The sequence below is a fragment of the Nomia melanderi genome, chromosome 13 (genome assembly GCF_051020985.1).
Source record: "Nomia melanderi isolate GNS246 chromosome 13, iyNomMela1, whole genome shotgun sequence".
Classification (NCBI taxonomy): Eukaryota; Metazoa; Arthropoda; class Insecta; order Hymenoptera; family Halictidae; genus Nomia; species Nomia melanderi.
Window position 1 is genome coordinate 4,493,997 of NC_135011.1, and position 27,873 is coordinate 4,521,869.

The 27,873-nt window shown below is 46.7% G+C and overlaps 1 protein-coding gene across 4 annotated transcripts; it reads left to right on the top strand.

Moving 5' to 3' along the window:
* On the top strand, nt 1–27,635 carry Skeletor (DM13 and DOMON_DOH domain-containing protein skeletor). 4 transcript variants are annotated; one of them, XM_076373155.1, is made up of 14 exons: nt 1–163; nt 9,828–9,965; nt 11,475–11,547; nt 12,434–12,542; nt 14,558–14,720; nt 15,279–15,538; nt 21,502–21,601; nt 22,726–22,910; nt 23,050–23,355; nt 23,618–23,789; nt 23,925–24,118; nt 24,386–24,610; nt 24,912–25,090; nt 25,865–27,635. In XM_076373155.1, exons 1-14 carry the CDS (start codon nt 76–78, stop codon nt 26,871–26,873), a joined length of 3,201 nt encoding a protein of 1,066 aa, XP_076229270.1. In that variant the 5' UTR covers nt 1–75; the 3' UTR covers nt 26,874–27,635. The 4 variants fall into 4 exon arrangements, with proteins under 4 accessions (XP_076229270.1, XP_031843267.2, XP_031843268.2 ...); XM_031987407.2 differs by having other exon boundaries at nt 24,912–25,073; nt 25,839–27,635; XM_031987408.2 differs by having other exon boundaries at nt 26–163; nt 24,912–25,073; nt 25,934–26,219.
* Nucleotides 27,636–27,873: the final 238 nt, after the last annotated feature.

Sequence of the window (27,873 nt, forward strand, 5' to 3'; positions counted from 1 at the left end):
GTGATCGTAGTGGGATCGACAAAGCTATCTGGATCCACGACGGCCACTTTCGACGGCAGTAACCACGAAGACGCCATGACGGCACGATCACCCACATCGTCCACGCCGCGGCTCTCCACTATCTATCTGTTCGGAGCTGTCTTCATTCTCCTGGCAACGACACGTGAGTCTCTATACAGGACACCGTGCGCGTACCGCGACGCGACCTCTCTTTAAACGGCCCTCGCTGCCATTTTACGAGCCCGAATAGTAAAACTAGCATCTTCGAAATCGCGATAAACCTTCATCGTTCGACGGGGATCAAGAAACTCGTTGAAGGACCCCTCGAAGCGAATTGCTCGCTGCAAGTAGAGTGCCCGAGTTAGAGATTAAAAGTTGAGGTGATCGGCACGTTAAATTCGAACTGTCAGTAAATGCTAATCTTCTCGCGGAGCCCGTTAACTCTCCGGCGATTAACCTCTTAGCTAATTAATCTCACTGCGAACAGTCTGCGAGCAACAGCGGTGCTTTAGTACATTAACTTTGAAACGTTGATGATAGACAGGTAGTCTCTTGTGAACATAGGTTTCTATTAATCCAGAAATTTTCGTAATTCAGCGAGAGGTTAAACGAGCTTGTTCGTTAGAGCGCACCGAGGAACTGAGAAGTCACCGAAACTGCGTTGTCGTCGTGGTTGTACCATTCTTAGTGTCGTTTCGCACGTTTCACGCGCCAGCAGCGATATTGTCAAAGTTTCCGGCACAAGTTGCCGCGCTCGGGATCTATATCGCGGATGCTGCGCGTCGGGCGTCTCGCGTGCACGCGACGCGACTCGTGCCGCTCCTCGAGCGTTGTCTGTCGAGGATGATCCCGCTGCAGGGTCTCTAAATAATTATCCGCGAGGAGGATTTCGGGGAACGTCAGCGGAGTTACGGAATCGTTTGCGGTGAACGCCGCGCGCGACAAAGGGCTAGGCGGCATTTCACCGGAAACGTCGCGCGACTGTTCGAACGGTTACAAAGTCGGCTAGTCGCGGGTCAATGGGAAATCGCGTTGGAGTTTCGGCGTCCGGAACGCGTCGACACGCGTCGAAATTCCTCGACGCGCGAGTCGTTGCGAGATCGACGTCGAAACTAGCAGACGGGCTGTCGCGACGTCGAAACTCGACTGCCAGGTGGGGAATTGAAACGCTCGGAGACATTGAACTGCGTGATTTCTCGGCCGCGACATGCGCGCCCGATTAAAATGGAACAATAGCGATCGGCAGCTAGAACATTCGAATCGGAATGAGTACTCGAAGTTGATTCAGGATTCTTTGGATTGTTGATAGTTGTACTAAACAGAGGTTGTTATCGAGTCTCTTGTTTCTCGGTTTCGAAACTGTTTCAGTATTCATGTTAGAAATAGAAACTAGTTCCTTATTTTTCAGTTTTGAAACTTTTTCGATATTAACCCTTTGCGGACGAAGATTCCTTGATCGATTGCTTAGATAATTGCAGAAAGGAAACTACGTACTGACCTCTAGCTGTTCGAGTAATTAAATCGTCCGTTTGCAACCTGGCGTTCCAAATATGAACATTTCATCTTGAAATGTCGACAATCATCGCAAAGGTTATCTGTCCATCAACTTCAAATTTCTGTAATATCTGGTTATACGGGATATCGAATTAATTAGATAACAATTTATAAACGGCTATGTGCATTAAAACAGAAGCAATCGAAGAATAGCGGTTAACAAGTTCCTTGAAACAATCAGCGGGCGGAATGGGAAAACGATCGAGCACGACGGATTTCGATGGAGAGCCAATTATCGATCGAACTCGACGCGTTAATTGCACGGAGGAGCAATTAACGAAGAGGCGTCGAGTTGCCCCGCAAGCTCGTTCGGCGTCTCGATTTGCCGGTCTGTTTCGCGTCTCCGACTTTCGCGCTCCACGCTTTTCCTCCGCGCGTCGTCACGCGGATAGAAGAGAGAGAGATTCGTGATGATAGAGGAGAAAAAAAGGCGGTATTGCGGTCGCGGCAAGAAATTCCCGTCCGTCCGTCCGTTCGCCTTTACGGCCGAGAGTTCGCGCCGGACTCGAGGAGTCCCCGGAACGTTCCGATATCGTAATTCCCTCGATCGATCCCGCCGCGAGCGGGTTACGAGACCGATTTCCGGGACACGGGTAGAAACACCGAGGGAAAGGATCCATGATGTTTCTCCGCGTCGCGTTGTGTAACAAACGGGAATACGTTTCTCTAATCTCGTACAAGCGAGAATCCGATCGGGCTTTATGGAGGAACATCACCTGGAGACGTCCTAATTAGAGGCAGCTTTAGGAACTTCTTTGTTAATAACTGTTAAGCGAGAATTCCTGATGTCGTCTGGATTTATACTGTAAACCTCTGCTTTGTATTTCGATTTTTACCAAGCAAGAACGTTCAGAATGCCGCAGTTATTCGCTTTGGAACCCATTTTCGTGAAACATCCATTCTCGATTGTAAACTGAAACATTCGGAGATAGTTTCTGTGGATTCGTAAAGAGATATATATTATCTAAAATGTGGAGTACGAGCTTTCCGATGTCTCAATTGTTTAATTTTTTACTAAGACCTGAAGCTAATCCTTTCGGGTAGAAACAGGCTATGCGAATGCTTGCCATTTCCGTAATTAAAATTTCGAACAATCCGCGCGCTACATTTTAGACGATATATATGTGTTTACAAGTCCACAGAAATGTTTGTCTTCGCATGTTTCAGTTGTTTGCGATCGAGTCGGACAGTAATGGATGTTTTAAAGGGGTTCCGAAGGTAGCGAACGACTGCGCCATTTTGTAACATTTCAGCTCGGGAAAAATGTAAATATGAAACAGAGGGTTACAGTTGTACACCAAGGAAAAATCAGAAGTTTTCACTTAACAGTTGTTAACAACAGAGTTCCTAAAGTTTACCCGTATTTAGGACGTCCGTAGGTGTCCCCCCTTAATGGCTTTCGGCGTTCGTCGCGTTTATTTTCTTCCGTTGCGTCGCGTCGACACGCGCGCGGGCTCCGCGCGTCCCGCGTCAACGGACACGGGTACTTACGAATCGTCAATTGACGTTCATTAGAGAACCGGTGGAGCTCTTTGTAGGAGAGGATTTATTGGGAGAAGTCTCTTTGACCGGCTCGACTTTAACTCCTTTGTGCGATCTAATGGATTGCTGTTCCTGCATTTGTTTTAGCACTTTTTTCTACTGCACACTGTTGTTGGATACCTTTGGATTCCTTAGGCAAATGTTCATGCAAGCTTGATCCCATGGAGCTTTGTTGCGAACCTTTTGGCGAATTGGAACTGAAGGCTGATCTCGATCTTTGATAAGAGAACTAGTAGAATTTTAATAATTAAATTTAATTTAACCTTTAACTCTTAGCACTCCAGATGGTTTTGTAATCTATCGGCAACGAATTTTTATAATATCCCTAGCGGAAATGAAAAATGTTATAACATTTCTCAGATCTTTTATTTTCCTTGTTACTGCGAAATTTGGATGTGTGAAGAATCTAATGATTGTAAGGTAGTTTCTTTAAGATTCATTAAAATATCTAATATTATTCCTAATGCAATATTGGAGCCTACAGAATTCAAAGGGTTAATCTGTACAAGTTTAATTCTTAACTAAAGCTGTACTAGTATCAATCTAAGGAACCTGTCTCTACTGAACTTTAATTCTGATTCTAAACTAAAGAATCTTCGATGCCGACGTATAAGATACAAGAAATAATGTTCCACGCTACATCGATGGCGGAACATTTGTATTCCGGATCGAAAGTTCACGAATCCGAAATTATTACGGTTCATCCTCGAGAATGAGCACCGGTTTGTTTACCGGACGGTCGGCTATTTCTTCTTACGCAATGCCAACCGTAGGGGAACGGCAGGCCGTCGCCGAAGTAAATGGAATTTACTAGGCTCGAGACTTCTCTCGATATTCCGCCGTTGATAGAATTATATTATAACAAACGGGAACGCGTAGGGAACTCGATATTCCCATCGAGAGAACACGACGCGTGAACAAAAGGAGGTGAATACGTCGGGGATCGAATTTTCCTCGTCGGATGCCGTTCGACGGATCTTGTCACAGGATTCTGCGATCGATGAATCCCCCACGTAGATTTTCGAAGACAATCAACAACGAAGGAACTTAATTATTATCCTAATTATCTAGCTTCTACATTAACTTTCCAAAATCCATTTCTCCGTTGAACGTCGACTTCGATAGGTGATCAGCTAGCTCATTAAAATCAAATCGAACCATTATACACCTCGAAACAGACACTGCAAGCTATTTACAATGTTATTACAACAATAAACACACGAAGATGATCAAGATAATCCAAAATAAAAGAACTCGATCGTTATTCAAACTATCTGGCTTCCACATCAACGTCCAGACCCATTTCCCCATTAAACATACAACTCGAGAGCTAATCAACTCATCGATCAAACTGTTATATACCTCGAAACAATAGACACTGAGCACAAACTATTATTGCAACGTTACACACTACCCCCAATGCTCCTATAATACTAAACACACAAATTATCAACGGAATCACTCGAACAGAAAACTGTCGTACTTCACGGATAAATGACATTTATCTCAAAGAAACGGACGATCCCCAAGCGAAACCTCGAAACAACATTCTCCGAGCTTTAACCCTAAAACAATTCGAACACCGTGCAATCCCACTGTCGAAGCGCGGATTTCATCGCGATAGAATCATAGGTTTCCCGTTATCGTCGCGGATCCGCGGCGAGCACACAGGTTGCGACATTGCGCGCGGCTCGGCAATTACGCTTGTCCGCCGCCTTCTGCTTTCTCTTTCGTATGAAAATGTCAAAGGTCCGATACACATCTCTCTCTCCGTCCGCCGTTGTCTCTCCCTTTCCCTCCCGTATCCGCGAAACAGATATTTTTTCCGTCGACTCGCGGTTAACCGAAACGTCGTTGACCCAAATTCGCCAGTCTACTCGCCGGCTGTCTATTAGATACGCAGTATATTTCGCGGTCCGATTGGTCCGGCTTAATCCGCGGATCTCCTCCCTGTATATCTCCATTCTCTCTCGCCTGCTGTCTCTCTCTTTCTCTCTCCAATCAGTTTTTCTCTCTCCGCGTTCCGCCGCGGAATACAGGGAACCGCAGCCTCGTAACTGTTTAACCGCGCTCCGCCGTCGCTGTCGTTACCGCGACAATAATTACGCACTAATGGCCCGGCGGCCGGAACGACGTAATGCATCCTCTTCGATCCCTCGAAACCGACGCCGCTTTGACGCTTCGGCTTCTCATTAGCGATTGATATCGATGCCCCAGATATCTGCCGCGCGGCGATGCACCGCGGAAACCGCTCGGCCCGCTTCGATTAGCGCGGCGCAAGGGGCTTCCGATTTTTACTTTGAATTTCATCTCCCTTTGTCCCGCGTGTCGCGCCGTTCTAACAAGTTTCGGTTCGAGACAACCGTAACAGCGGTCGAAGAAAACCGCCGAGGATATAATCGGTTTCTTCTCGTCGAATGTTGCAACGCGCGAATTTCTGGGCCGATTCAAATGAAAGTTGCAATCGGCGAGCGGCGAGGGAACAGTGGATTGCGACGGGAGTGTTAATCGAGTGTGATTTTTCACTTCGCGCTTTACGAGAGGAATTATTCAACTTTGTTTCCCCCTTTTTATACGGCACACCTGTTCATTCTCTGGCAAAACCACGAACGTTTGTGTTTACCAAAGGAAAACCAATCGATCTCGTACACCTTTTCTATAGACCGCACTCCGCGATATCAATGGCAAACAAAGTGAAGTTTTTCGAAAGGACATTTCGCTTACGATCGTCGCGTGCAATGGGATTTCTGATCTCAGAAACTCGATCGCCAAATAAAGCTATCGAAGCCAGGAATGCAGCGAACAGCTTAGCGTCGAGCTGCTATCTTAAAGCGACAAGCGACCGGTTAATCTTCGTTGATTTCCGTTTTCTCGGGGAGCCGCGGCTTCTCGAAGCCAGCGTATTGACACGTCGAAAAGGATTACAAGTTTTTATCGGGGTCTCGCGTCGAACACCCGTTAGAGATGATTCCGGGAGCAGTTCGCAACGCGAGATCCGTGACGCATGGAAATTAAAAGGTGTTTCTCTAATGAGCGGCCGCGCATCCGATTCCTGCGAAGCGCGGAGACAAGTATACTCGTTCTCTCCGCTTTTCCGCGAATCTCTTCCCTCGTCCAGCGCAACGAGGAAGCGTATCGCGGCGTTGATCCTCGCGGTTTATTTTCATCGGCCTGTCCTACACGTCGCGGCGGATCAGGAAATGTTGCAATGTTAATCCGAATTACAGTGTATCCACAGGCGCCGATCTCCCGGCGGCCGCGGTAACGGATTCTGTAACGTTTCCCGCACTTTCCTCGCAGTTTTTTCCACGGATCACTGTAATTACATCATCGATTAACACCGTCGACGACTCGCGTATCGTTTACAGCGCAAGTAAACCAGGAAACTGGTACTTTACTGGAGAAACTAAGTATACGCACGGTAGAATGATCCTTTCTAAACGGGGAACCGAAAGTGTAACGCAGAATTGTAATATGATAAATGGAACATTCGAATTCAAAGGAAACAGGAGTGTTTGTAGCGTCTGTGTAATTATGAAATTACAGGCTGACCCTTTGCACTGGAGAAGTTACGAGATTCGACGTTCGTTGTGTACTTTGTAGGAGAAAGTTAAGGTTGATTGTCGATGTTATTGAAATTTCGAAGAAATGCTGTTAATATTGGAAATTTGGGTACTTGAAGTTTGATGGTTTGAAGTTTGATTATTGGACGTTTGGGTGTTCGAAACTTCGATAGCTGAAGCTTGAATATTTGAAATTTGGATATTGGACATTTGTGTACCTGAAACTCGAATATTTGAAGTTTGATGATTGGACGTTTGGGTGTTCGAAGCTTGAATAGCTGAAGCTTGAATATTTGAAATTTGGATATTGGAGATTTGTGTACTTGAATCTTGAATATTTGAAGTTTAAATATTTGATATTTAGATATTTGGAATTCAGATATTTGAAATTTAGATGTTTGAAATTTGGATATTGGTAATTTGAATATTGAAAATTTGAATGTTGGACATTTATATATCTGAAACTTGAATATCTGAAGCTTGGATATTTGAAATTAGGATATTGGTAATGTGAATATTGAAAAGTTGAATGTTGAACATTCGGATATCTGAGATTTGAATATTCTAAGTTCAAATACTCCAAATGTTCGAAGCATCGCGAAACAACTAATATCTACGCCAAAAACTACTATCGATCACAAAGGATCAATATCGAATCGCCCCAAACGATTCGAGTCCCCTGAAACCGTGGTCTGCCCGCGAAATTAAACGAAAATGCCTACAGCTCCCCGGCGACTGGCAAAGGCTAAGCCCCGGCAATTTTCCGAATCAGCCATCGAATTCCCGAGTCCTAGATCTCCGAGGAGCAACGTCGATCGTTAACTCGCATCGTGTAATCTCCCGCTGTCATTGATCGAGCGGGCCAATCTGCCGGTGTAAACACGCGTAACGCGAATCACGCTCAGAAGCCGCGTCCGCGGGTTCCCCCCGATCGATCGAACGATCGATCCCGTTCGCGTCCCGGCCGTATGTAAAGCGGAGTTCCCCCCGAGCAAGATGAATCTCGCGTCCCGGCAGAAACAGTTGCTCGTGGCCAGATATGCGTAAACGAGCCCGTAACGGGGGATTTTTCTCCAATTATCAGATACCCGGCGAAGTGGTACACGTTACATCACCGATTACAAACGACAGTTCGTAACGGAAACGAGGGGAACGCCGGGAACGCCGTTCCCCGTATCTAATTTCCCCGGGATTGCGCGGATTCGAGAATTTTTTCCGGAATTTTCAAAGAGACGCCGCTCGCTCGCTGGAGACAGCCACGCGGTTTTATGCGTCGCGATCGCCGGCGAACCCGTGGTTCCACGATTTATGCTCGGTCCACGCGTCAATCTCGTCCGATGGACTGATGATATCCTGTCCGCCGCGAAGAGGGACGACGGTAACGGTACCGCGCTCGGACGCGAGAGGGTTAGATGGACGAGCGGCCGATCGCACGACCGGTTCACCCGATTCGTTAGCATCGATACGAACGCCGGCCTTGATGCCCGATCCATATTTATGCCGGCTTTAATCCCGATTTCCTCGTGGCCGACTGGTGAACCGTTTACCGGGGACTCTTGCCGGCTCGACAGTAGGTCTGCGGAGCGCGATTTCACGTGGACCTTTGAACCCTTTGCGGTCGAATGTCGCTTAATGGCGATTTCGAGCTTCGGTATCTAAAATCGCAAACTACGGAGGGATAATTGCTTTCTTTTAGTTAGAGGCTTTGATGTGTAGATTCTTGTGAAATGTTAAAAGTTTGAGACAGTCTTTAAGACTTTTTGTACTCGCGTGTGAAATGTAGTTATAGTTTGCTGTTCAAGTAGCGATTTTAGTGAAATATATTCATAGCGTTAATCTTCTGTTTGCATGGAGTATGAAGTATTGTTAGGAATAGGTAGCAGCGAACGTGTTAACGATTGAATATTCGTTTCTATCGGCGGTCTGCGAAAGGAAATCGTTTCTTCTCGCAGCGGTTGCCGGCAGATTGCGAGAGCTTATGAAAATTCATGAATTTTCTGAAGGAATTCAGATTGAATTAAGTTTGTCCTCGATGCGTAATGTTGTCGGCGCTTTCAATAGATTAAGAGTAACTAATAGGACGACTGAACATTGAATTCTATTAACCGTGTTTTATAATCTTTCAGAGATTTTTGCAAGCCGCGCTCGTATCACGCTGTCAATAGCGTCTGATATTTAATTAACCCGTTAGCCAACTGACATTTTCAGCGATCCGCCGGGGATATTAAGAAATAAACGATAACCGATCGCAACAGAATCGAATTTCAGAGTGAAACAAGTGAGAAAAGAGAAAGTGCGGTTGTCTAAGACGTAATGAGTCTGTCTAATACGAAACGGATGGCTATCGCGACGATCGGAATGCCGAGGAGGCTGCGAGGTCCGAGCTATCGTTCGAGGAACTTCGATTTTGCATAGCGATCACGATCCCCGTAACGATCTGCGGATCCATCAGGATGAATGTTCGTCGATAGGTCGACTACCGTTAACCGTCGATCGAAGACAGAGGGATCGGTAAACCCGACGGAATTTATTATTCCAACTGACGCGCGATCCTGGATAACGATTAGTTATGCATGCGACCGGTTCTCTGGATCTTCGTTCCTAGAGTTCCGTTCCTTAATTATTCGAGAGGTGAACATCGCGCTCGTTTGTCACGGGTCAACAGGCTCTGCCTTTCCAAATATAACGATAATAATGGCAACAAAGTTACTGCAACAGTAACAGTAACTTTATTGTTATTGTAATAAGACGATTAAACTTCATAACCCGTAGAAGCGATACTGTTTGACCTGGAATAGGTTAAATATTTAACCTAAGCGAATGGAATATTAATTAAGTAATCAAATATTGAGAGAATAATCAACAGTGAATTCTATAGACTCTAATCTCTTCATTATCGTAATCTTATCTAGTAATTCATTAATTATAGGTTCTTATATAAATTCACAGTTTCGAGAACTGCAACAGTTATAGTCGAATATTTTCTCTATTGTAGAATATGTCATATTAAATTTGTATCGAATGTTTTGTTCGATTGTGCTTCGTCCAATTTGCGAATGCTATTGTAGAATATTCTATGTAACCCACGCGGAGACAGGAAGTTTCCTTTCTGTATCGGTTCCCGAAATCGATCCACGATAATTAATCAATCCCCTATTTTGTTTACAGAGGTATGCAGCGAGTCTTATTACGGGAAGCTTATTGGCAAGCTGTCGGAATTTCACCACGGCGTCAGCGGTGAAGTTTACGCCGTGGACGGGCGAACTCTGTTCATCAAGGACTTCACGTACGATGGCGAAGCGCCAAGTTCGTAACCAAGAAACGCGCGGCCCCCGGCCGCCGAACTTTCCCATTACCAGGCGCGCTGGTCGAGCGCTAGGCTCGCTTTCCCGCGGAAAATACTTAGCATCTCGCGGTTTCTTGTCGCCAAACGTCCTTCGTATCACAACGGCCGCTTCTAAGAAACGACACAATCATTCCCACACCTAGAATTACCTTCGAATAATCGCTGCTTTCACGTTCATTTCGTTGGAGAAAGTTTGGGCTGATTGCGGATGTCGTTGAGATGTTGAAGAAACGGTTTTTATATTTGTTGTTTGGTATTGGGAATTAGAGTATTTGGTATTTGGATGTTTGAATATTTGGATATTGGAAATTTGGATGTTGGCAATCTGAATATTTGAAAATTGAATATTTGAGACTGGGGGTTTGAAGTTTGGATATTTGAAGTTTGGATATTTGAAATTTGGATATTAGTTATTTGAATATTGAAAAGTTGAATGTTTCAAGTTTGGGTGTTTGAAACTTGAATATTTGAAGTTTGGATATTTGAAATTTAAATATTTGAAATTTAGATATTTGGAATTCAAATATTTGAAACTTGGATATTAGTAATTTGAATATTGAAAATTTGAATGTTGGACATTTATATATCTGAAACTTGAATATCTGAAGCTTGGATACTTGAAATTTAGATATTTGAAATTAGCATATTGGTTATTTGAATATTGAAAATTTGAATGTTTCAAATTTGGATGTTTGAAACTTGAATATTTGAAGTTTAAATATTTGAAATTTAGATATTTGGAATTCAGATATTTGAAATTTAGATATTTGAAATTAGGATATTGGTAATTTGAATATTGAAAATTTGAATGTTGGACATTTATATATCTGAAGCTTGGATATTTGAAATTAGGATATTGGTAATTTGAATATTGAAAACTTGAATGTTGAACATTTGTATATCTGAGATTTGAATATTTGAAACTTGAATATCTTAAATTAGAAATTAAAATATATGCTTAAAAAGAGAATTTCAGTACTTGAAACCTGACGGGCGACAAAATAATAAGGATGTTTGCAACGTTCAACGCGTCCAACGTTGAAGTTTCCTCCACCCGGTTCCAAAAGCTCCAGAAATTCATTTGCCACGGCCAGTTTCTCGACTCGTGTTACCGAAAGTACCCTTTAAACTCGACCGGAGAAATCCAATCGGAGCATTAAAGTCGAACCAGCTGCGGCCGTAAAAGGTTCTCCTACTTCTCTCCCTTTCCACTCGTCCGCGACTCTCACTTTCCTGCACGGCACTGTTCGATAGAATCGAAGGCGGTGCGTGTACTTACGAAGGACACGCGACAACGAAGGATCTGGCGTGACCGAAGGATCGCGATCTGAATGAGAGAACAACGAAAAATGTTGATCGTTATGCATCGATTGCGAACCGAGTGGATCGACCGTGCGCCTCTAATTAAGTAATTATGTACACGATCTCTGTGATCGACGGAACCTACAATTATGATTATCTCCTTTCAGCCGCCTATTTTTACGTGGGCACATCGAAGAGCCCCAATGGAAATGGAATCAGACTGCGAGACGAGCGTGGAGCGTAAGTGCATTCTTTCTACAACACTACTCAGATCAATCTCTGATAATATCGTGACCCCTTTTCACTGAAAATTATCCTCCAACTTTTTCTTCATTCTTGCATCATTTTTAGACAACTTTTAAATAGATTACACTATAATTATTAAACTATAGATACATCACTGCAAATATAGAATTTCATAAGAAAATTTCACGAAACATTAAATATTCCACTACTTACAATACTTCTTTTTTTCCCCATCATTTTTAGACAACTTTTAAATAGATTACACTATAACTATTAAACTAAAGATACATCACTGCAAATATAGAATTTCATAAGAAAATTTCACGAAACATTAAATATTCCACTACTTACAATACTTCTTTTTTTCCCCATCATTTTTAGACAACTTTTAAATAGATTACACTATAACTATTAAACTAAAGATACATCACTCCAACTATAGAATTTCATAAGAAAATTTCACGAAACATTAAATATTCCACTACTTACAATACTTCTTTTTTTCCCCATCATTTTTAGACAACTTTTAAATAGATTACACTATAACTATTAAACTAAAGATACATCACTGCAAATATAGAATTTCATAAGAAAATTTCACGAAACATTAAATGTTCTGCCACTTACAATCCTTCTTTCGTTCCCTTACGAGTTCTTCAAATTTCAAGATCAATAATTTACATATTTTACGAAGAACACTCAGACGTAAAGAGCCCATTATCGTATTACTTGCTCCGCGTTGGGACTGACGAAACCCGGTTACGCAAGCGAGTCACGAAACACCCAGAGACAATTCTCGAAAGATAAAAAAGGGAACAGACAAAAGAGTTCACGAGACCTTGTACCGAAAAAAGCTGAAACTGGTAATGTTGCTCGACAGGACGGAGACGCTGAGGCGGTACCGAAAGAAGGACATCACGCTCACGCTGCCCGAAGGCAAGACGCTGAGCAACATCAAGTGGTTCTGCGTGTGGTGCGACGAATTCGCCGTGAGTAACGAATCTATCATGCTCGTGACCTTCGCTGTCAACCATCGGCCGCGTGCAACGCGTAGAGAAACCGGTATCGTTTCCTTGCCGTGCAACTTTCACGCTCGCGGTTGTCGCCGCCGCGTGCCAGCCGTACGAGAAAGTAATATCGCCTTGCCTGGCGCTGCGCCGTACGATTAACCGACGAATTCTGTTTAATTGCGCCGGATCTGCGAAACTTTCTGCAAAAAGAACCACACGGCAATCTGATTAGGGGGAGCCCGGCTCTCCGATACTCTAAACTTGCGTCGTCTCTTCGCTCGATGTTGAACGTGAAAATTAATGGAATATTCGATGAAATAAATGTAGGTTTATGGGGATCGTTTGTGGAGGTGATAGAAGATATTAGTGTTGAGTATATGGTTTTGATGATTCTGGAGATCGTAGTTTAATTTCATTAGCTTTCCTTGGTCACTGAGGGTTGAAGAATCACCCGTTGCAGTAGCCGTAGATAGTGATAATAATATGCTCGAATCACTGAGAATTAAGGGATTAGCCACTCGAGTACGTTGATAACAGCAATTTCTTTGAATCGCTAATTGCCAGGGAATTGGTCACTACTCACCTTAATAAGTTACTTTCCTAAAGCAGTAAGGATTAAGACATACCCAATTATTCACCGAGCTATTAGCTTTACTATTCCAATTTGTCCGTTACTCGATTCTGCAATTACTTCTGCAATTCTACAATGTCCATTGGATTTTCCATTTGAAACAACATTTCAACAATTCTAATTCATTGAAGATAAGAGAAAACTCCAATTTTATTGTGTCAACGTGTGATCTAAAGTATAATCAATGATCACGGAATAACAAGTAATTTGCATTCAAAATGAATAATATCTATATTTATTAAATTTTAATCAAAATCTTCACGAGGCTAACACGACATTGTAGGACAAGGGGTTAACTAAAATCGTTTCTAGAATCAATAAAGAATATCGAACACCGACAACTCCAAGCAAATCGACTGACTACAATTCGCTCGATCGCAGGACAATTATCCGACAAGCTTTTTATATAATAGACAATGCCAGAGGTTCGTGAATCCAGCGTAAATCGAGCCAGTCGCAACCCCGTCCGCCTCGCGCCGTGGAAACGGGGTGAACGGCACGAGGCCGCCGCGTGACGTACACCGCGAAATTTCGGATTTAATGAGGAGCACGATAGAGGTACTCGTCCGGGAGATCCGCTTATCCATGCCGGTCCGCATAGATCGTCGATTTACGTCCTCGATATTGCCGGCGCGACGCAAATTTATACCGAGTCCGAGCGTCCGCCGCACGCCACGGTTTCCCCCCGTGCGCGTGTGTGGGTATTTACACGCGCGGCGCACGTTGCGGCGCGCGATGCGCGCACGATCGCGCGTACGCGACGCCGGATAACGATAAGCTCGATCGTGGACCGGACCGCGGACGCGTACGCGCGTTCGTATCAAATATGAGCGCGAGAAATTGCAACAAAATATTGTGGGAATTAATTCACCGGGTCCCGTCGCGATGCCAGATAAAGAGCGAGCCGGGATTTTGGATTGATTCATTCGACTAATTGCAGTTATTCATACGGTCGCTCGCATATTTTTCGCGCGATGCCGCGTAGAATTCGTGCGGGTTTCATTTTGTTCTCGCTGGAGATCCTTTTGGTGATTGGAAATTTGTATGCGACTCGAATGCAGTACGTGTTACTTGCGATCGATAGGCGAATATCGATCGACTCCTGGATAGGTGTCGTCGGTTACTAATATTTGCTGATGCTGTTCGTACGAATTTGGAAAAAGATATTTTGAAAGTTCTATGAAGAGATGAGGAGCGTAGAGCTTAGATTCGAATTTCAACGCTCGAAAACGATTAAACGATTTCCACTCGAGCGGCTCTCGCGAGTTTACAAAGTTTCGGCAATGGCGGCGATCCGCTCGACCTGTTCTACGCGATAGTACTCGTTATTCGGGTATAATGAGCGAGGATTGCGGGGTTTCAGGTGAACTTCGGCGATGTGAGGATACCGCGGGGATTCGACTACCCGAAACCGCAGAAGCTGGGCACCCTGAGCGGCGTGCACGGCGTCAGCTCCGAGCCGATCGTCGTCGTCGACGCTCAGACCCTTTTGATACCTAGCTTCAGCTATGATGGCGAAGCACCGGGTGAGTGTTCCAGTGATCATCTACGTTGCGCGGACCTTACATGATTTACCGGAAATAAGGAATTTACGCTAAACCTGACGGTCAAAATTACCCATTCCTGATTTCATCATTTTGCAATTTTTAAAAAGATGACAGATGTTTCTTATACTATTATAGTGATAATATATTATTATAATATTATAACGCAATTGATTGTATATTATTATATCACGTTGTTTGCGGGAGACAACGGATACTGTTAGCAGAAAGCCAACATGATCATGAAACATGCACTTGAAATGCAATTACGGGTGGATTGATGAAAAAACCGCCAACATGATATTATAAGGAAACTGATTTTATAATATTATAATAGCATATAATTATAATAATATAATTAAGTGTCAAGGGAATTGTATTCTATAAAGAGATGAGGAGTGTAGAGCTTGAGTTTCAACGCTCGAAAACGAGTAAACGATTCCCACTCGAGCGATTCCCGCGAGTTTACGAACTTCCGGCGTACGATAGTATATGATTATAACAATGTATCATCGAACGACGCAAAAAATCGTGTTACAGACGCTAAGTTCTGGGTGGGTGCCGGACCGACCCCGTCGCCGCAAGGAATCCGCGTGCCCGACGAGAACGGCAGAACGGCTCCGTTGCGGCAGTACGTCCGCAAGACCATCGTGCTCACGTTGCCAGGAGACCTGACGGTTCACAAGATCGGCCACTTCGGCGTCTGGTGCGAGGCTTTCACCGTGGACTTCGGCCACGTGCAAATTCCGGCGGCCCTCAACGTGCCGCCCTCCCTGAAAATGCTCGGAGTCTCGCCGCAGGTAAGCTGGAAAGCCCACCAGTGATCGGCTGGCTGCGTGGAAAGACACCGACGCTTCGACACACTCAAACCTATCCGAACGCCTCTACGTTAGACACTAATTCAGTCGTTCCCGCGGTTTCTGCTAGAATATTCCGAGGTTCTTTACACCGATCACCGAAAATACACATCGATCGGGTCTCGATCTGCTCTCGGTTCGATCAAATGTTCTCCATTTGTTTATAATACAGTCACGCAACGAATACTGATTTCACTTCGATTTGTTCCACCTTCGTCGGAAACAATTGACAAGAATTTTGAGCGTATCGACAGTGTATCGAGCCTATAGTCTCCGTTTCATCCGAACCTGCTGGACAAGACACGTTCAGGTAACCGGAAAGTCGGGTTGCCTCACGTTTTTCTGGAAGGAACTCTGCACTCAATAAACATTGTAACTGTCCAGCGAATTAGAGAAATTAGTACTGGCAGTCAATGCTAGCATTCGTTTTTATAGTGAAATCTGGAAAACTAGTACTGCTAGTCAGGTGTGCTACATTCTAGACATATAATTGATGATACGACATAACTGAACAGACACTTCTACGATTGCTAAAATTACTCTCTGCATCACAGAGTCATGCGAGTATTCTAGGCACTCAGGTTCGGATGATCCGGACTCGAAACACTGGGGAAATCGAGAAGATTAACACTTGAGCACCTGACAATTCTGAGACACGAGACACAGGAGATATTACAGACTCATTCAGTAAAAATTCGATTAATCCTCAACACCATATATTACATTAAAAATATTCCATCTCATGAATCACGCGGCAGGGAAGCTTTACAGAACCGCAGTGCTTCGTTTAAATTGTAAAATCGCAACCGCGTGTACGCGGGGCCGGGTGTTGAAGTGTTAAATAACCAGAAACCCATAGAATATTGCATCCCTCGAGACAACAAGCATACCGCGAAGTATCTGCACCGTCTAAACACGTCGGACCACGTGTCCCCCAGCAGCGTGCACACTGGCTCCGTGATCCCCATGCCAATCACGTTCGAGCTGACAGCAGGAAAGGGATTCGCGCAAGCTTTTACCCCGTTCCTGATCGATTTACATCGTCTTTAGCCCGGAGACTCGATGCCTCCGCGCGTCACGTCCCGCAAGTTTCCTCGGGATCGAACTTCCGCCGGCAGTTTCATATTCCGCCGACATTCCGCGTCCCCGTTACAGAATTCGCCGGCGAGCGGCAGAAATCCTCGGTGTTTTTCGCCCCGGCGAACAAAGCGCGTTCCGCGCGGGTATTTAGGCGTGCTCGAACGGTACGCGAGGGAACAAACGAGCCTGCCGGCTCGTCGATACAGGACTCCGGCCATTGTTCCGCGACGAATTTGTCTGCGTCAATATTTGACTGGATATCCGGCTGTGTCGGCGGATGTCGTCGGGCGACAGCGCTACGCCGCTCGCCGATTCACGGATTTTCCGCGTGAACGCATCCGGCAACTACCGATGCGCCCCGTTTTCTGAATTTCACCGGCGCGAGGCGGAGGCGAACTGGAGCACGGGAACTCGATTATCCGGACGAACTGGGGTATACATAAGTTTGAAGATTTCAGGAGAGGAATTGAAAATTGCTATGGCGATCGAGGAGCTGGGTAGATGGACAGTAGTGTCGAAGTGAGCTTCGGAAATATTTGGGAATCATTGTTGAATGGAGAACTATAGATTCGAAAGTTAGCTAATTTACTAGTATACCGATCTAACGCGTAAGCTTGCTGTTAGGACTTTCAACAATCAGAAAATATTTCGAGTACTCTGCTTAAGGTTCTAAACACTCTTAGAAACATATATTCACGAAAGGAATACTCCTAGAAATGATATATTCCAAGAGATTTGAAGGTACGATTATACATTCAAAAATTTGCCAATTTTATTCTACTAATGCCACTTAAACTTGCCACTCAAGAACGTCCAATAATCACAAGCATTGCAAGTATCCCTTCATTCGAATTTTCTGAACATTCTGAAAAGCATATGCCTACGAAGGAAACATTCTAAGATCAATATATTCCAAGAAATCCAAAGGTATAACTAAACATTCCAAATTCTATTCTACTAATGCCACTTAAGCTTGCCACTCAAGAACGTCCAATAATCACAAGCATTGCAAGTATCCCATCATTCGAGTTTTCTGAACATTCTGAAAAGCATATACCTACGAAAGAAGCATTCTAAGATCAATATATTCCAAGAAATCCAAAGGTATAACTATAAATTCCAAATTCTATTCTACTAATGCCACTTAAGCTTGCCATTCAAGAACATCCAATAATCACAAACATTGCAAGTATCCCTTCATTCGAGTTTTCTGAACATTCTGAAAAGCATATACCTACGAAAGAAGCATTCTAAGATCAATATATTCCAAGAGATCCAAAAGTCCAGATAATCGAGGCCGTATCAACTTGGAACACAATCGTTCCGATGCTCACCGGGACACGGTTCGACTAGAACGCCTAAATGCCTAACAACCCTGTCTCTGTCCTTGTGTTGCAGAACGTGCACCGCGGAGGGCAGGGACAGACGGTCGGCCTGGCGAACCTGTACGAGCCGTCCGCCTCGTCGTCGTCGCAGTCGCAGTCCTCCGTCCACGCGAACGCGTTGCTCGGCCAGCAGCGATACCATCGTCCGACCACCTACCGACCGATCCTCCGTCGAGACGATCAGGTCCAGGTGGTCCAGGCGGTCGACTATAGAGTACCAAAGAGCCTGGACAGCCAGGAGCCAGTCGCGGCGAGTTTAGACGACGCTGCGTACCAAGAACCGATCCGCGGTTCGACCTATCAACCGGGACAACAGGCGGAACCACAAGCGAACGCTTACGCGAGAGTGTTGCGTTTCCAGGGTGACAGGGCGGGCGACTCTTTCGTTCGTTATTGATAGGGATCGTTCTCGCTGCGGATCCTGTGCGCACAGGGTGCACCGTTTTAATCCTCGGAATTCGTAGAATCTCGCTTTCCATAAAAGTCTACTCTGTTTCGAGGCTTACCTTGGAATGGGCACAAGGTTCCTCTAGGTGAAAGCATCAACAAGGTTATCTCCGACGATACCAGTGAAAGTGTTACACGCGGTGAAAGTACTTGGCGACTAGTAAACCATGTATCCTCTAATATGTAGAAACTGGAACCAGTGAGACGACTGAGGTTCGTCTGATAAACTATGAACGTTGTCTGTAATCGAATTGACATTAGAAACAGGGTAATATCTATAGCTACTATTAAACCATTCATTCGCTTAGGTTCTATCTACACCTCGTTGAGAACAGAGTAACTTTTATCTGAAAGATTCCTCCAATAACGTCGAAATTCGGTAATAAAGAGATATTGAAACGGTGTGCTCGAACACCCACGAAGATCAAGCCTCTCCGCAGCGATCCCGAACCGTCCCCGCTCTGTTAGCCCGATCGACCGATCGTTTCCGCGATCGCTCGCCCGCGTCTCGCGCCAGGGAAGCCGACGTCCTCCGAGAAGGAAAGAATTTCTGCGACGATTTACGCGGCCGGCCGACAAACGCCGTCGTAAATCAGGCCCGCGAGGCGGCGCAGGCTTCGGGAAATTAGCGAAAGTTCCGTAAGCCTCGCGTTTACCGACTCGTCTCGTTCCGCGAGCGCGGAAAACTCCGGTGGCACAGCTGCGATAATATTAGCCGGTGAAGTTCCAGCGGGTCCCGACCCGGTCGCGTGCGAGCCACTTCGGAAAGTTCGGCCCGCGAGAGGGCAGGGAGCTACCCCTTTATTTATTTTGCCCCGCGACAGCGCCGCCGGCTATCCGTTGAACAACGAATCTCTGAATACAAATATGCGAACGTTGTACACGACGAGGACAGGAAGGGACTCCGGAGTTCTGTCTCTGCGCGTTGTCTAAAAAGTTTCTGGAAATTATCCGCCCCAGTATTTTCGCCGTGGGAATTTTGCGCGCTTCCAGCGTGGAACTCGCCCCGATTACGGTGGAAACGGGAACGTAGCGACGCGAATCTTCCGCACGTAACTTTGCGTCGGGTAATCTAGATTTTTCGCTGCTCGGAGTCCGAATATTTGGGAGTAAGGAGAAACGTGGATAACGCTGCTGAGGAATTACTCGAGGATCGCTTATCTTTCCGTTTGTATTGTCTGTAGTTTAATATTCACCTGTTTCCTACATTATACTGTCTATATTTTGACTATAGCAGCATTTCCTACGAATTGTTTTTGTTCTTCGGTATTTTTACCGATCCGAGCACTGCGAAATCTAGGTTAAACGAATGTACGTTACGCGAAGTTACTAAAGAGGACTGAGGGAATATTCTTGGATCCACTGCGAGAAACGTGGAAACGCAGACCAGGCGGACGTCGCGCGGAAAATGTTAAGAAGACGCTGCACGAAATAAAGGAAAGAAAGACGTTCGTTATGCCTCGCTGTTAGGACGCCGCCGAGTTACAGATTAGAAATCCACCGCGAATTAGACGCAGACCTTCCCGACACGGACGCAAGCCTACGTGGCACGCCTTTAATCCCTCCAGCCACCCCCCACCACCCGCCTCTAGAATTCTATTCCAAAGGGACGTGTGTGCAATCTCGCACCCCCGTGGAAGTGGATGCATCGCGCGCACGTTCTACACAGAACAATACGAGTCGCCGTTGATTCACGGTCCGCCATCGTGCCCGAGCACGCCATGAAATATGTGTCGATATTAGTGACGGTTCGATATACCCGGTTTGTTCTCCGAGTCTCCGAGGGCTGCGCCGCTCGCCGAGGAATATTTAGTTGGCGAACGGATGGAGCTGTTCCCCGAGATACCTGCGAAGATCGGATATTCCCCGAAAATCCGAACGAACGTCCTTCGCGAGAACGTTCCTCGGCGGAGAAACGAAATCGTCGATTCGGCAATTATAAAGTATCAACTCGAGAATCGATTTAACGAGCGTCAACTTGGGAATTAAGGGACGTAAGATTTCAATGAACATTGGACACTGAAATACTCGAAGTTTCTAATGGATAATTAATAGTCTCCCGAAAGAATCGAAGTTTCCAATTGGAAAGTTATCGAGAATTCTCTAAATATCGGTATTATGGATTGCAAACGGCCGAGTAACCAAGCGTCTACTTAAAGTGAAAAGACGAATGTTCACCTTGCCGGCGATCGAAAGAAAATCGATGTAGAGTCGTCGACGGAAAAAATCCGGAGAACGGCCGTTTTCCGCGCGTCACAGCTGGAAATCCTTGAAAGCGTTTCGAAGCGTGAACGCCTGAGGATTGCAGCAGAAATCCGTTGCGTGATATACAATCGAGTGGATCGCGCTCGGATCCGCGGAGGCGTTGATAGATCAGCTGGATCGCGCGGGACAAGCGAAAGTGAGCGGCTGGCGGCCCGCTCGGTCGACCGAGGGGGAAAAAAGAAGCGTTATTTTTGTAAATTCTACGCGTGAGAGGAAACTGGAAACCGCGATTATACTGTGATACGAGCCGTTCGAGAGGGAGGCGCGCTCCGGCGGGACGGAGAGAACAGTCCCCAGCGTTGTTTTGTTCTTTTAGGCCAGTTCTTGTCGACCGAGTGCAGATACTTCGTGTAAACGGGACGATTCACCGTGTACTTACTTATAACTATCGTAGATTTACAAAACATCCCACGCGCACGCAAGATATACATCTCTATTTTTGCTACCTACTTTTTGTACGTTTTTACATGAGAACGATGCGAATAAACAATATTTTTCTTCAACACACGATTCGTTTGTCTTACCTCGAGATAATCAGAGCAGATAGAAACCACTGGACATCTATCCTCCGAAAACAATGATCGACTCGCCGATCGCGTCCAAACATATTCTTACGTTTCCTCCCGTGGAACCGACACCCGAGGGAGGTATCGGTCGTAAATAACAAGACACACGTGTGCACGTGTGTAGAACGAGATGGTAAACGGTGTACGTGTCGTTTGATTTCAGTCGAAACTGAACTGCGAAGTTCTCGAGGACAGGCTGGCTTTCGAGGTGCGTTGGGCCGTGGCCGGGGACAGCATAGTCGCCCAACTCGTCGGAAAACTTGGTGAGTACATATATCCCCGGCGCTGTCCCGCGTTAACCTCCCCCGCCCGCGACCCCCGGCAGAAGGGCGAAACTTCTATCGCGGCTTTATTGAAAACCGCCCGGGTGAATTTACCCTCGCCCCACCACCGGCGGGCCGAAGATCCGGCGGGCCGAACTTTTAATTAACAATGCCAGCCGCCCAGCAGGCCAGTGTCCGGCGTGTGACGTATTTTTAGAAATAATCTGCCGCGTCCTGCGGTCGGGAAAGCCGTGGAGACACGCGCGTCTCGTAGGGTCTCCGAAAACCGTCTATAACGCGGCCGATTTGCACCCCCTGCCGCGTGTAATCGCTCTCCTGGAAAAAGGGGAGCGGAAACATCGCGTTTCACGGTCTAATTCGCAAGACCGGCGGGTTCGGAGAGCGCCTGAACCCCGGGACCACTCTGAATTAAGTGAATTAAGAGCCGATCCATTGATTTTCCACGTGTGCCGTGTGAAGAAATTAGTACGCATCGTTTGGATCGCTCGACGATAGAGTACGTGGACGGAGTCTTTGATAGGTAGAGAATAATTGGCCCGTAGGGAGCTGCTACCAGTGTCACTTTGACGGGTACAATCACCTCGTCGATGGCTTGGTTAGGTCTTGGTTGACTAGGCGAGTGAGACGAGATACTTGGAAGCTTTAGAGGCGTAGAGGGCTCGGTAACAAGCTGCTCCATTGGGGTTTAGAGCGTCTGCTATATTTATGGAATCGAAATGGCCTCTAAGGTCCTGGAGAGAGCTAGCTAACCATAGTGACTATTTTGGAAACGATTGTCCCCCGTTAATTTAGGGAATCTTATATTAATGACATTCCGTTAGGACGCAGATTAGAGTCTCGATGAACGAAGCTCGGGTAGCTCGGGCACCTCGGGATCGCTACACCCGTACTGCACCTAGATGCAGCCCCTGAGGTTAGAGATCGAAGCTCGGAAGAGCTCTAAGTTTCAGGATAAGAATCTTTTGTTACCCCTGCTTCGACTGAGCTACAATTCTAGATTTGTCTTCGAAATGCACGCGACACAGATATAAACCTAGTATACACTCGCTATTGGATCTGATCTGTTTAAACGGTTCCTATTTGTCGATGGATGCAATTGGTAGACGATGGCCAGTACATGGCGTTCGGCCTGTCGGCTGACCCAGAAAGAAGCAGGATGGTCGGTGGCGACGTGGTGGTGGCCTGGGTGGACAAGCAGACTCTTCAGGGCTACGCGATAGATTACTTCCTGGACGCGAAGTCGCAGTGTTCCGGTGGCCGAGGCAGTTGCCCCGACACACGCATACAGGTAAATCAGTTTTCCATTGGCAGCCGGTACCTAGTCTCTCCGGAGCGGCCGGCGGCAAATGGAAGTGGCCGTCGCCGATGACGTGATCGAATTGCGCATTCCTTTGCCGTTGTAACCGGAGCGAAACGTCGATCCGCAGGAGAACACGAACTCGATTCGATTGTTGAACGCCGCCTTGGTCGACGGATTCAGCATTGTCACGTATCAGAGGCCGTTGAAGACAAACGACGAGCTGGACCGTCAGATCCTGACAAACGGCTCGCAGGCGATCATCTGGGCCATCGGACCGCTGAACGAGAGACAAGAGGTCAGCTTCCATTCGGACTATCTGAAAACCGACCGGCTCATCGACTTCGGCAGGCCGCCGGTGTGGAACTGCCCCGTGCCGGATCAAGAGCAGACGCAGCTGTTCGCCGACAGCGAGGAAACAACCGTTGGGAGCCAGGTGATCGATACATTGGAAATCGAGAGCTCGACGATAAGTCCGTGACAATCAGCTCCTTGAGAAAATTATCCTTTCGCGAAGACTATCCGTTGGCAAATGAACTTTTATCGGTTCAATCTTTATAATAGTTCTCTTCTATTACGATTCCTTTCATTCGAAACTCTCGAAGTTTAAAACGATCCTCTATAGCATCTCGTTTATAGTATTATCCGAATGAACAGCAGTGCTTGTGTTCGATAACAAAGATGATTCATGGGAACAGGCACTAGTCGCGACCACAAAAAGGGCTCAGAGGGTGCCAGCAACGCCGGCACCGGCTCCGAAAACCGATGCATGGGACATTCCGCCGATCCAATGCAACGAACCCGACGATGGAGTGCTTTACGCCCAGATGGGACCCACCGGAGGGAAACACGGATATCCTGCTATCACTGGTACGAAACACGAGAATCGATGCGACGAACGCTCGGGGCGTTCGAGCGCTGTCGCGTCGGAGTTCGCGATGACGAGTGAAAGTTCGCGGCGTTAATAAAGGGGAACTGGCCGAATCGGCTGTCGCTTTTCCGCAGGTCACGTGGGCTGGGGTATCTCTTGGTACATAAACGGTCTATTGATTCCGGAGATCAACGTGGTCCGCGGTAGGAAGTACAGTTTCGTGGTGGAAGGCGGCGAGGACCCGGACACACCCGCGCGTTACCACCCGTTCTACATCACCGACGACCCGATCGGCGGCTATCAGCACAAGACACCCGAGGAGAAAGCTGTGAGCTGTCCTCCATTGAGTTTGACGATTTAGGGTATTGTCTATGAGTATTTGGACACTTGGATCTTGATTAACTATGGCGTATAGAATATAGAACATGGAATACGAATATAAGAAACAGGAGATTAATCAATGATACACATGTTGGAGCAATGGTAAAATACTTTTAACAGGTTGTAGCAAGTGTCCAGGTAATTATAGACGTTATCTATGCAGTAATTAAACTTGACGAGAGAAAATAGTGTAAGCGACGCGTTCTGCTAACAGAAAGTGAAGATATTCGCTGGCGCCCAGCGTCAACGCGGTGTGTACCGACCAACTGGCACCGGACGTTTATGCAACTGGGTGCCAGACCAAAATCAACCCCTGGCCGATGAGTTCTCATCGTTCGGTGCGTATCAACGCACCCTAACGCTCGAATGCGATCCTGGCGACCCGGGAATCGTGGAATGGACACCGGATAAGAACACACCGGACACTGTGTACTATCAGGTATATGTCAACGTCGAACATTCGAGTGAATTTACAGGATCGAGCTGCGGGATCGCAGGATTTCCATTGGATCTACACGGCGGTTGAGACAATGGGTTCGACAGGGAAGAAGCTTAAATTCGAAATAATATCTGATAAATATCTTTAGGTTTCCCAGGTGTAAAAATCTATGTATCACGACTGAACACCGCACTGCATCCTGATCAGTCAGGAAATTATTGTCCAATTGTGCGATTCATGAAAAGAGCCTCGGGTGCAAACCTAGTTCCCACATTCACATAATCACGAATAAAATGTTTAGTGTTACACTCACCGGTATCTGGGCTGGAAAATCAACGTGCACGACAGCTGCGAGGAGGGCGAGCCAGCATCCGACGCCAGCGAGAACCACGAGGTGTACGCGAGCCCCCAAGAACAGCGCGAGGATCTCGAGGGTAGCTCCAGCGTCCGTGTCGCGAGCAAGGTAACGCCAACGGCGGAGTTTCTTCAGCAGCATCTTCATCATCCCCATGGTGAACAAGGGCTTCGTTATCAGTATCACCCAGCGACTAACCACGGCAAGCTAAGCGCGTCATACACCCAGCTACTAACGTCCGCTAATAATAACAACAACAACAACAACAACAACTACGTTCGCATGCAATCATCATCAATATCGGCGTACGAGAAGCCGTCGTACGGGACGCAAGAAATGATCGGCGGGCCGCACCGTCACGAGGTACGCGTGAAGGAAACGCATCACGCGCACCTCGACGAGGATCAGTTGCAGCAGCATCACAACTACCATCCGCATTACCATCATCATCATCATCATCATCATCATCAGCTAACGCCGGTCAGCTATCGCGAGCAATCGATGATGGGAGCCGGCAGGCCAGTCGCGTCCCCCCAGTCGTCTTACCCGGCCGGCCGTCAGCAAATCATGGAGATCGATCAGGAGCTCCACCAGCAGCCGTCTAACCAGCAATTGTCTAACCTCGTTGCAGATAGCCCACGACCAATGAGCCACGGGACGAAATACACTTACAACGCCGCCGCAGCCGCCGTCCCGCAGATCCTCTATTCCAGACCGTTGCCCCCCCACCATTACGCGACCAATTACCACCATCTTTATCATCACCCGCCGCTTCACCATGCCTATCATCATCACCACCATCACCAGCCGGAGCAACGGACGCAGTTGATGCTGATCAAGAGACCGGTGATCACGCGTCGTCCAATGTTGCAGAACCCCCACCCGATGACCCAACCGAGCATGCCCTCCAGGCCAGTCTTCCTGGAACGGAAGAAGGCCGTTTACAGGCCGGCGTCTTCTACTTACAGGCGAAACGCCGAGAAGCTGTCCCCGGTGGTGAACAACGTCGCTACCCAGATGGTCAAGCTCAAGAAGATCGAAGCGAAGCAACCGATCAAGATAGAACCGAAGGTGTCCAACTTGGACGTGACCAGTCTGTTCACGACGCCGATGAAACCTGCTAGGAACACCGGCTTCAATCCCGATTCGATTGTGATCGAAGGAGGCTTCAAGCCTATCATTAAGAACATGGAGAGGTCAGAAGAGGTAGCCGAGAAGAGGATCTCCGAGGAGAAGGACGTTTCCCCGCAGGAAGCTTCTAACCATAGACCAGTCGACAGTTTCGAGCCGGTGTTCATACCCTCGCCGCCTGTCCCGACGGTTGACACAGCGAAGAAAACGAAGAAGAAGACGGGCAAACCCCGGCCAGGGGAAATAGACGACATGGAGATGGCGGCGGACAGAACGAACGCGTATTACCTGCCTCCAGTTTCTAGCACCAGTCCCAACGAGCCGCCATCTTCCGCGGTGCTGATCACTTTTGACGGGAAGAGGTTGAAAGACACCAGTCTAGCTAGGTCGATTTCGGGGATAGAAGAACGTCCTTCGGGCAAACTGTCCTCGGACATCTTGAGCAGAACGCCGCAGTTCGGCCGGTTCAAAGGGGAACTACCTGGCCAATTACCGGAAGAGATACGTTCGAGCGCGGAGAAACGTCGTCCGTCGACGGACCTCTCTGTGCCCGATGTACGATCGAGGATCAACACGAAGCTGACTCTAGTGGGACGATCGAAGAGATCACCGCACGAAGGACACATGCACGACATGGAATCCCACGGTAATCACACTAGCGACCACCAACATCATGATCATCATTTCGATTCGTCTACAGTGGCCAGCGCGGCTCAAACGATCATTGCTAACTTCGGGTGCATTCTGCTGGGCATCGTGTTCTACCGTATCATTTGAAAGAGTGGCTGAAAGGATTTCCGAGGGTTGGGAATTGTTCGAAAGTCTCTGTCGATCGATTGTTTCGCAGGATGGACCTAGGGTCCTCGTAATTTTGCCAATAAGGGACAATAAAATCGGCTGCATTCGCGGAGAAGACTCGCGACGGCTTTGGCTCGCGTTCCAGATAGATTTTAGTTGATCATGGGATACCTCCGTAACCGGATATTCACGCGAGCCACTCGATACGCGATCCTGGATCGCTTGGGCGTGGAATAATCGCTGGCGCGGCGGCTCGTCGGTTATTGGAGCGTACGCGACTCCGTGGATAACGGAGAATGTAATCGGCGCGATAACACACGGGAGAGGAATATAACTAACCATTAAAATACTGGTTCTCCATTTACTTATTTATTTTTAGCTATTTATTAAGAGATCACCGTCCTTTCGATCGTGCGCGGGCTCACCCGCGACGAAACGGTTCCGCCGAGCGACTGCGTTCCTCGTATAAAATATAATCGAACGTGGTGGTTCCGTTCACAGGGAATCGGATCGTAAGAAACAGTTCTGGTAAATCGCTGAAAATTTGTCCGACCGAACGGAACGAAACGAAACAGGAGAGAGCAAACAAAAAATAGAAAAGAAAAGAAAACGTGGAATAATCGAGTCTCGTGGTGCAACGGATAAATCGCGGAAGGATTCCGTCGATCTACGTGCTATGAGTTCGTTGACTTTTAGTGTATACGCTTGTACATACGTTCATTGTTAATAAAGATAATGTAAAACGACGAGGAAACAATGGTCATGCTTTTACCATCCCCATCATCGAGCCTCTCGATCGAGAAACATCCTTGATCTTCTTTTGGAGAAGCGTTCCTACACGATCCGAAAGGGGAACTCGTTGCAGAGACGAGCGCAGACGTTAAGCAATGTTTTATTGTATAGAAAAAAGGAGAAAAAAAAACAAACAAATCTTACAAAACAATCAGCACACTAACTACTGTACACGATCGTTATTAGT

What these genes read in the sequence shown, in the direction of transcription:
- Skeletor (XM_031987407.2), top strand. Translation starts at nt 76, where the DNA reads ATGACGGCACGATCACCCACATCGTCCACGCCGCGGCTCTCCACTATC. An exon ending in GTACGATGGCGAAGCGCCAA is followed by an intron (nt 9,966 to 11,474) that starts GTTCGTAACCAA and finishes ATCTCCTTTCAG; the next exon opens with CCGCCTATTTTTACGTGGGC. An exon ending in CTGCGAGACGAGCGTGGAGC is followed by an intron (nt 11,548 to 12,433) that starts GTAAGTGCATTC and finishes GTTGCTCGACAG; the next exon opens with GACGGAGACGCTGAGGCGGT.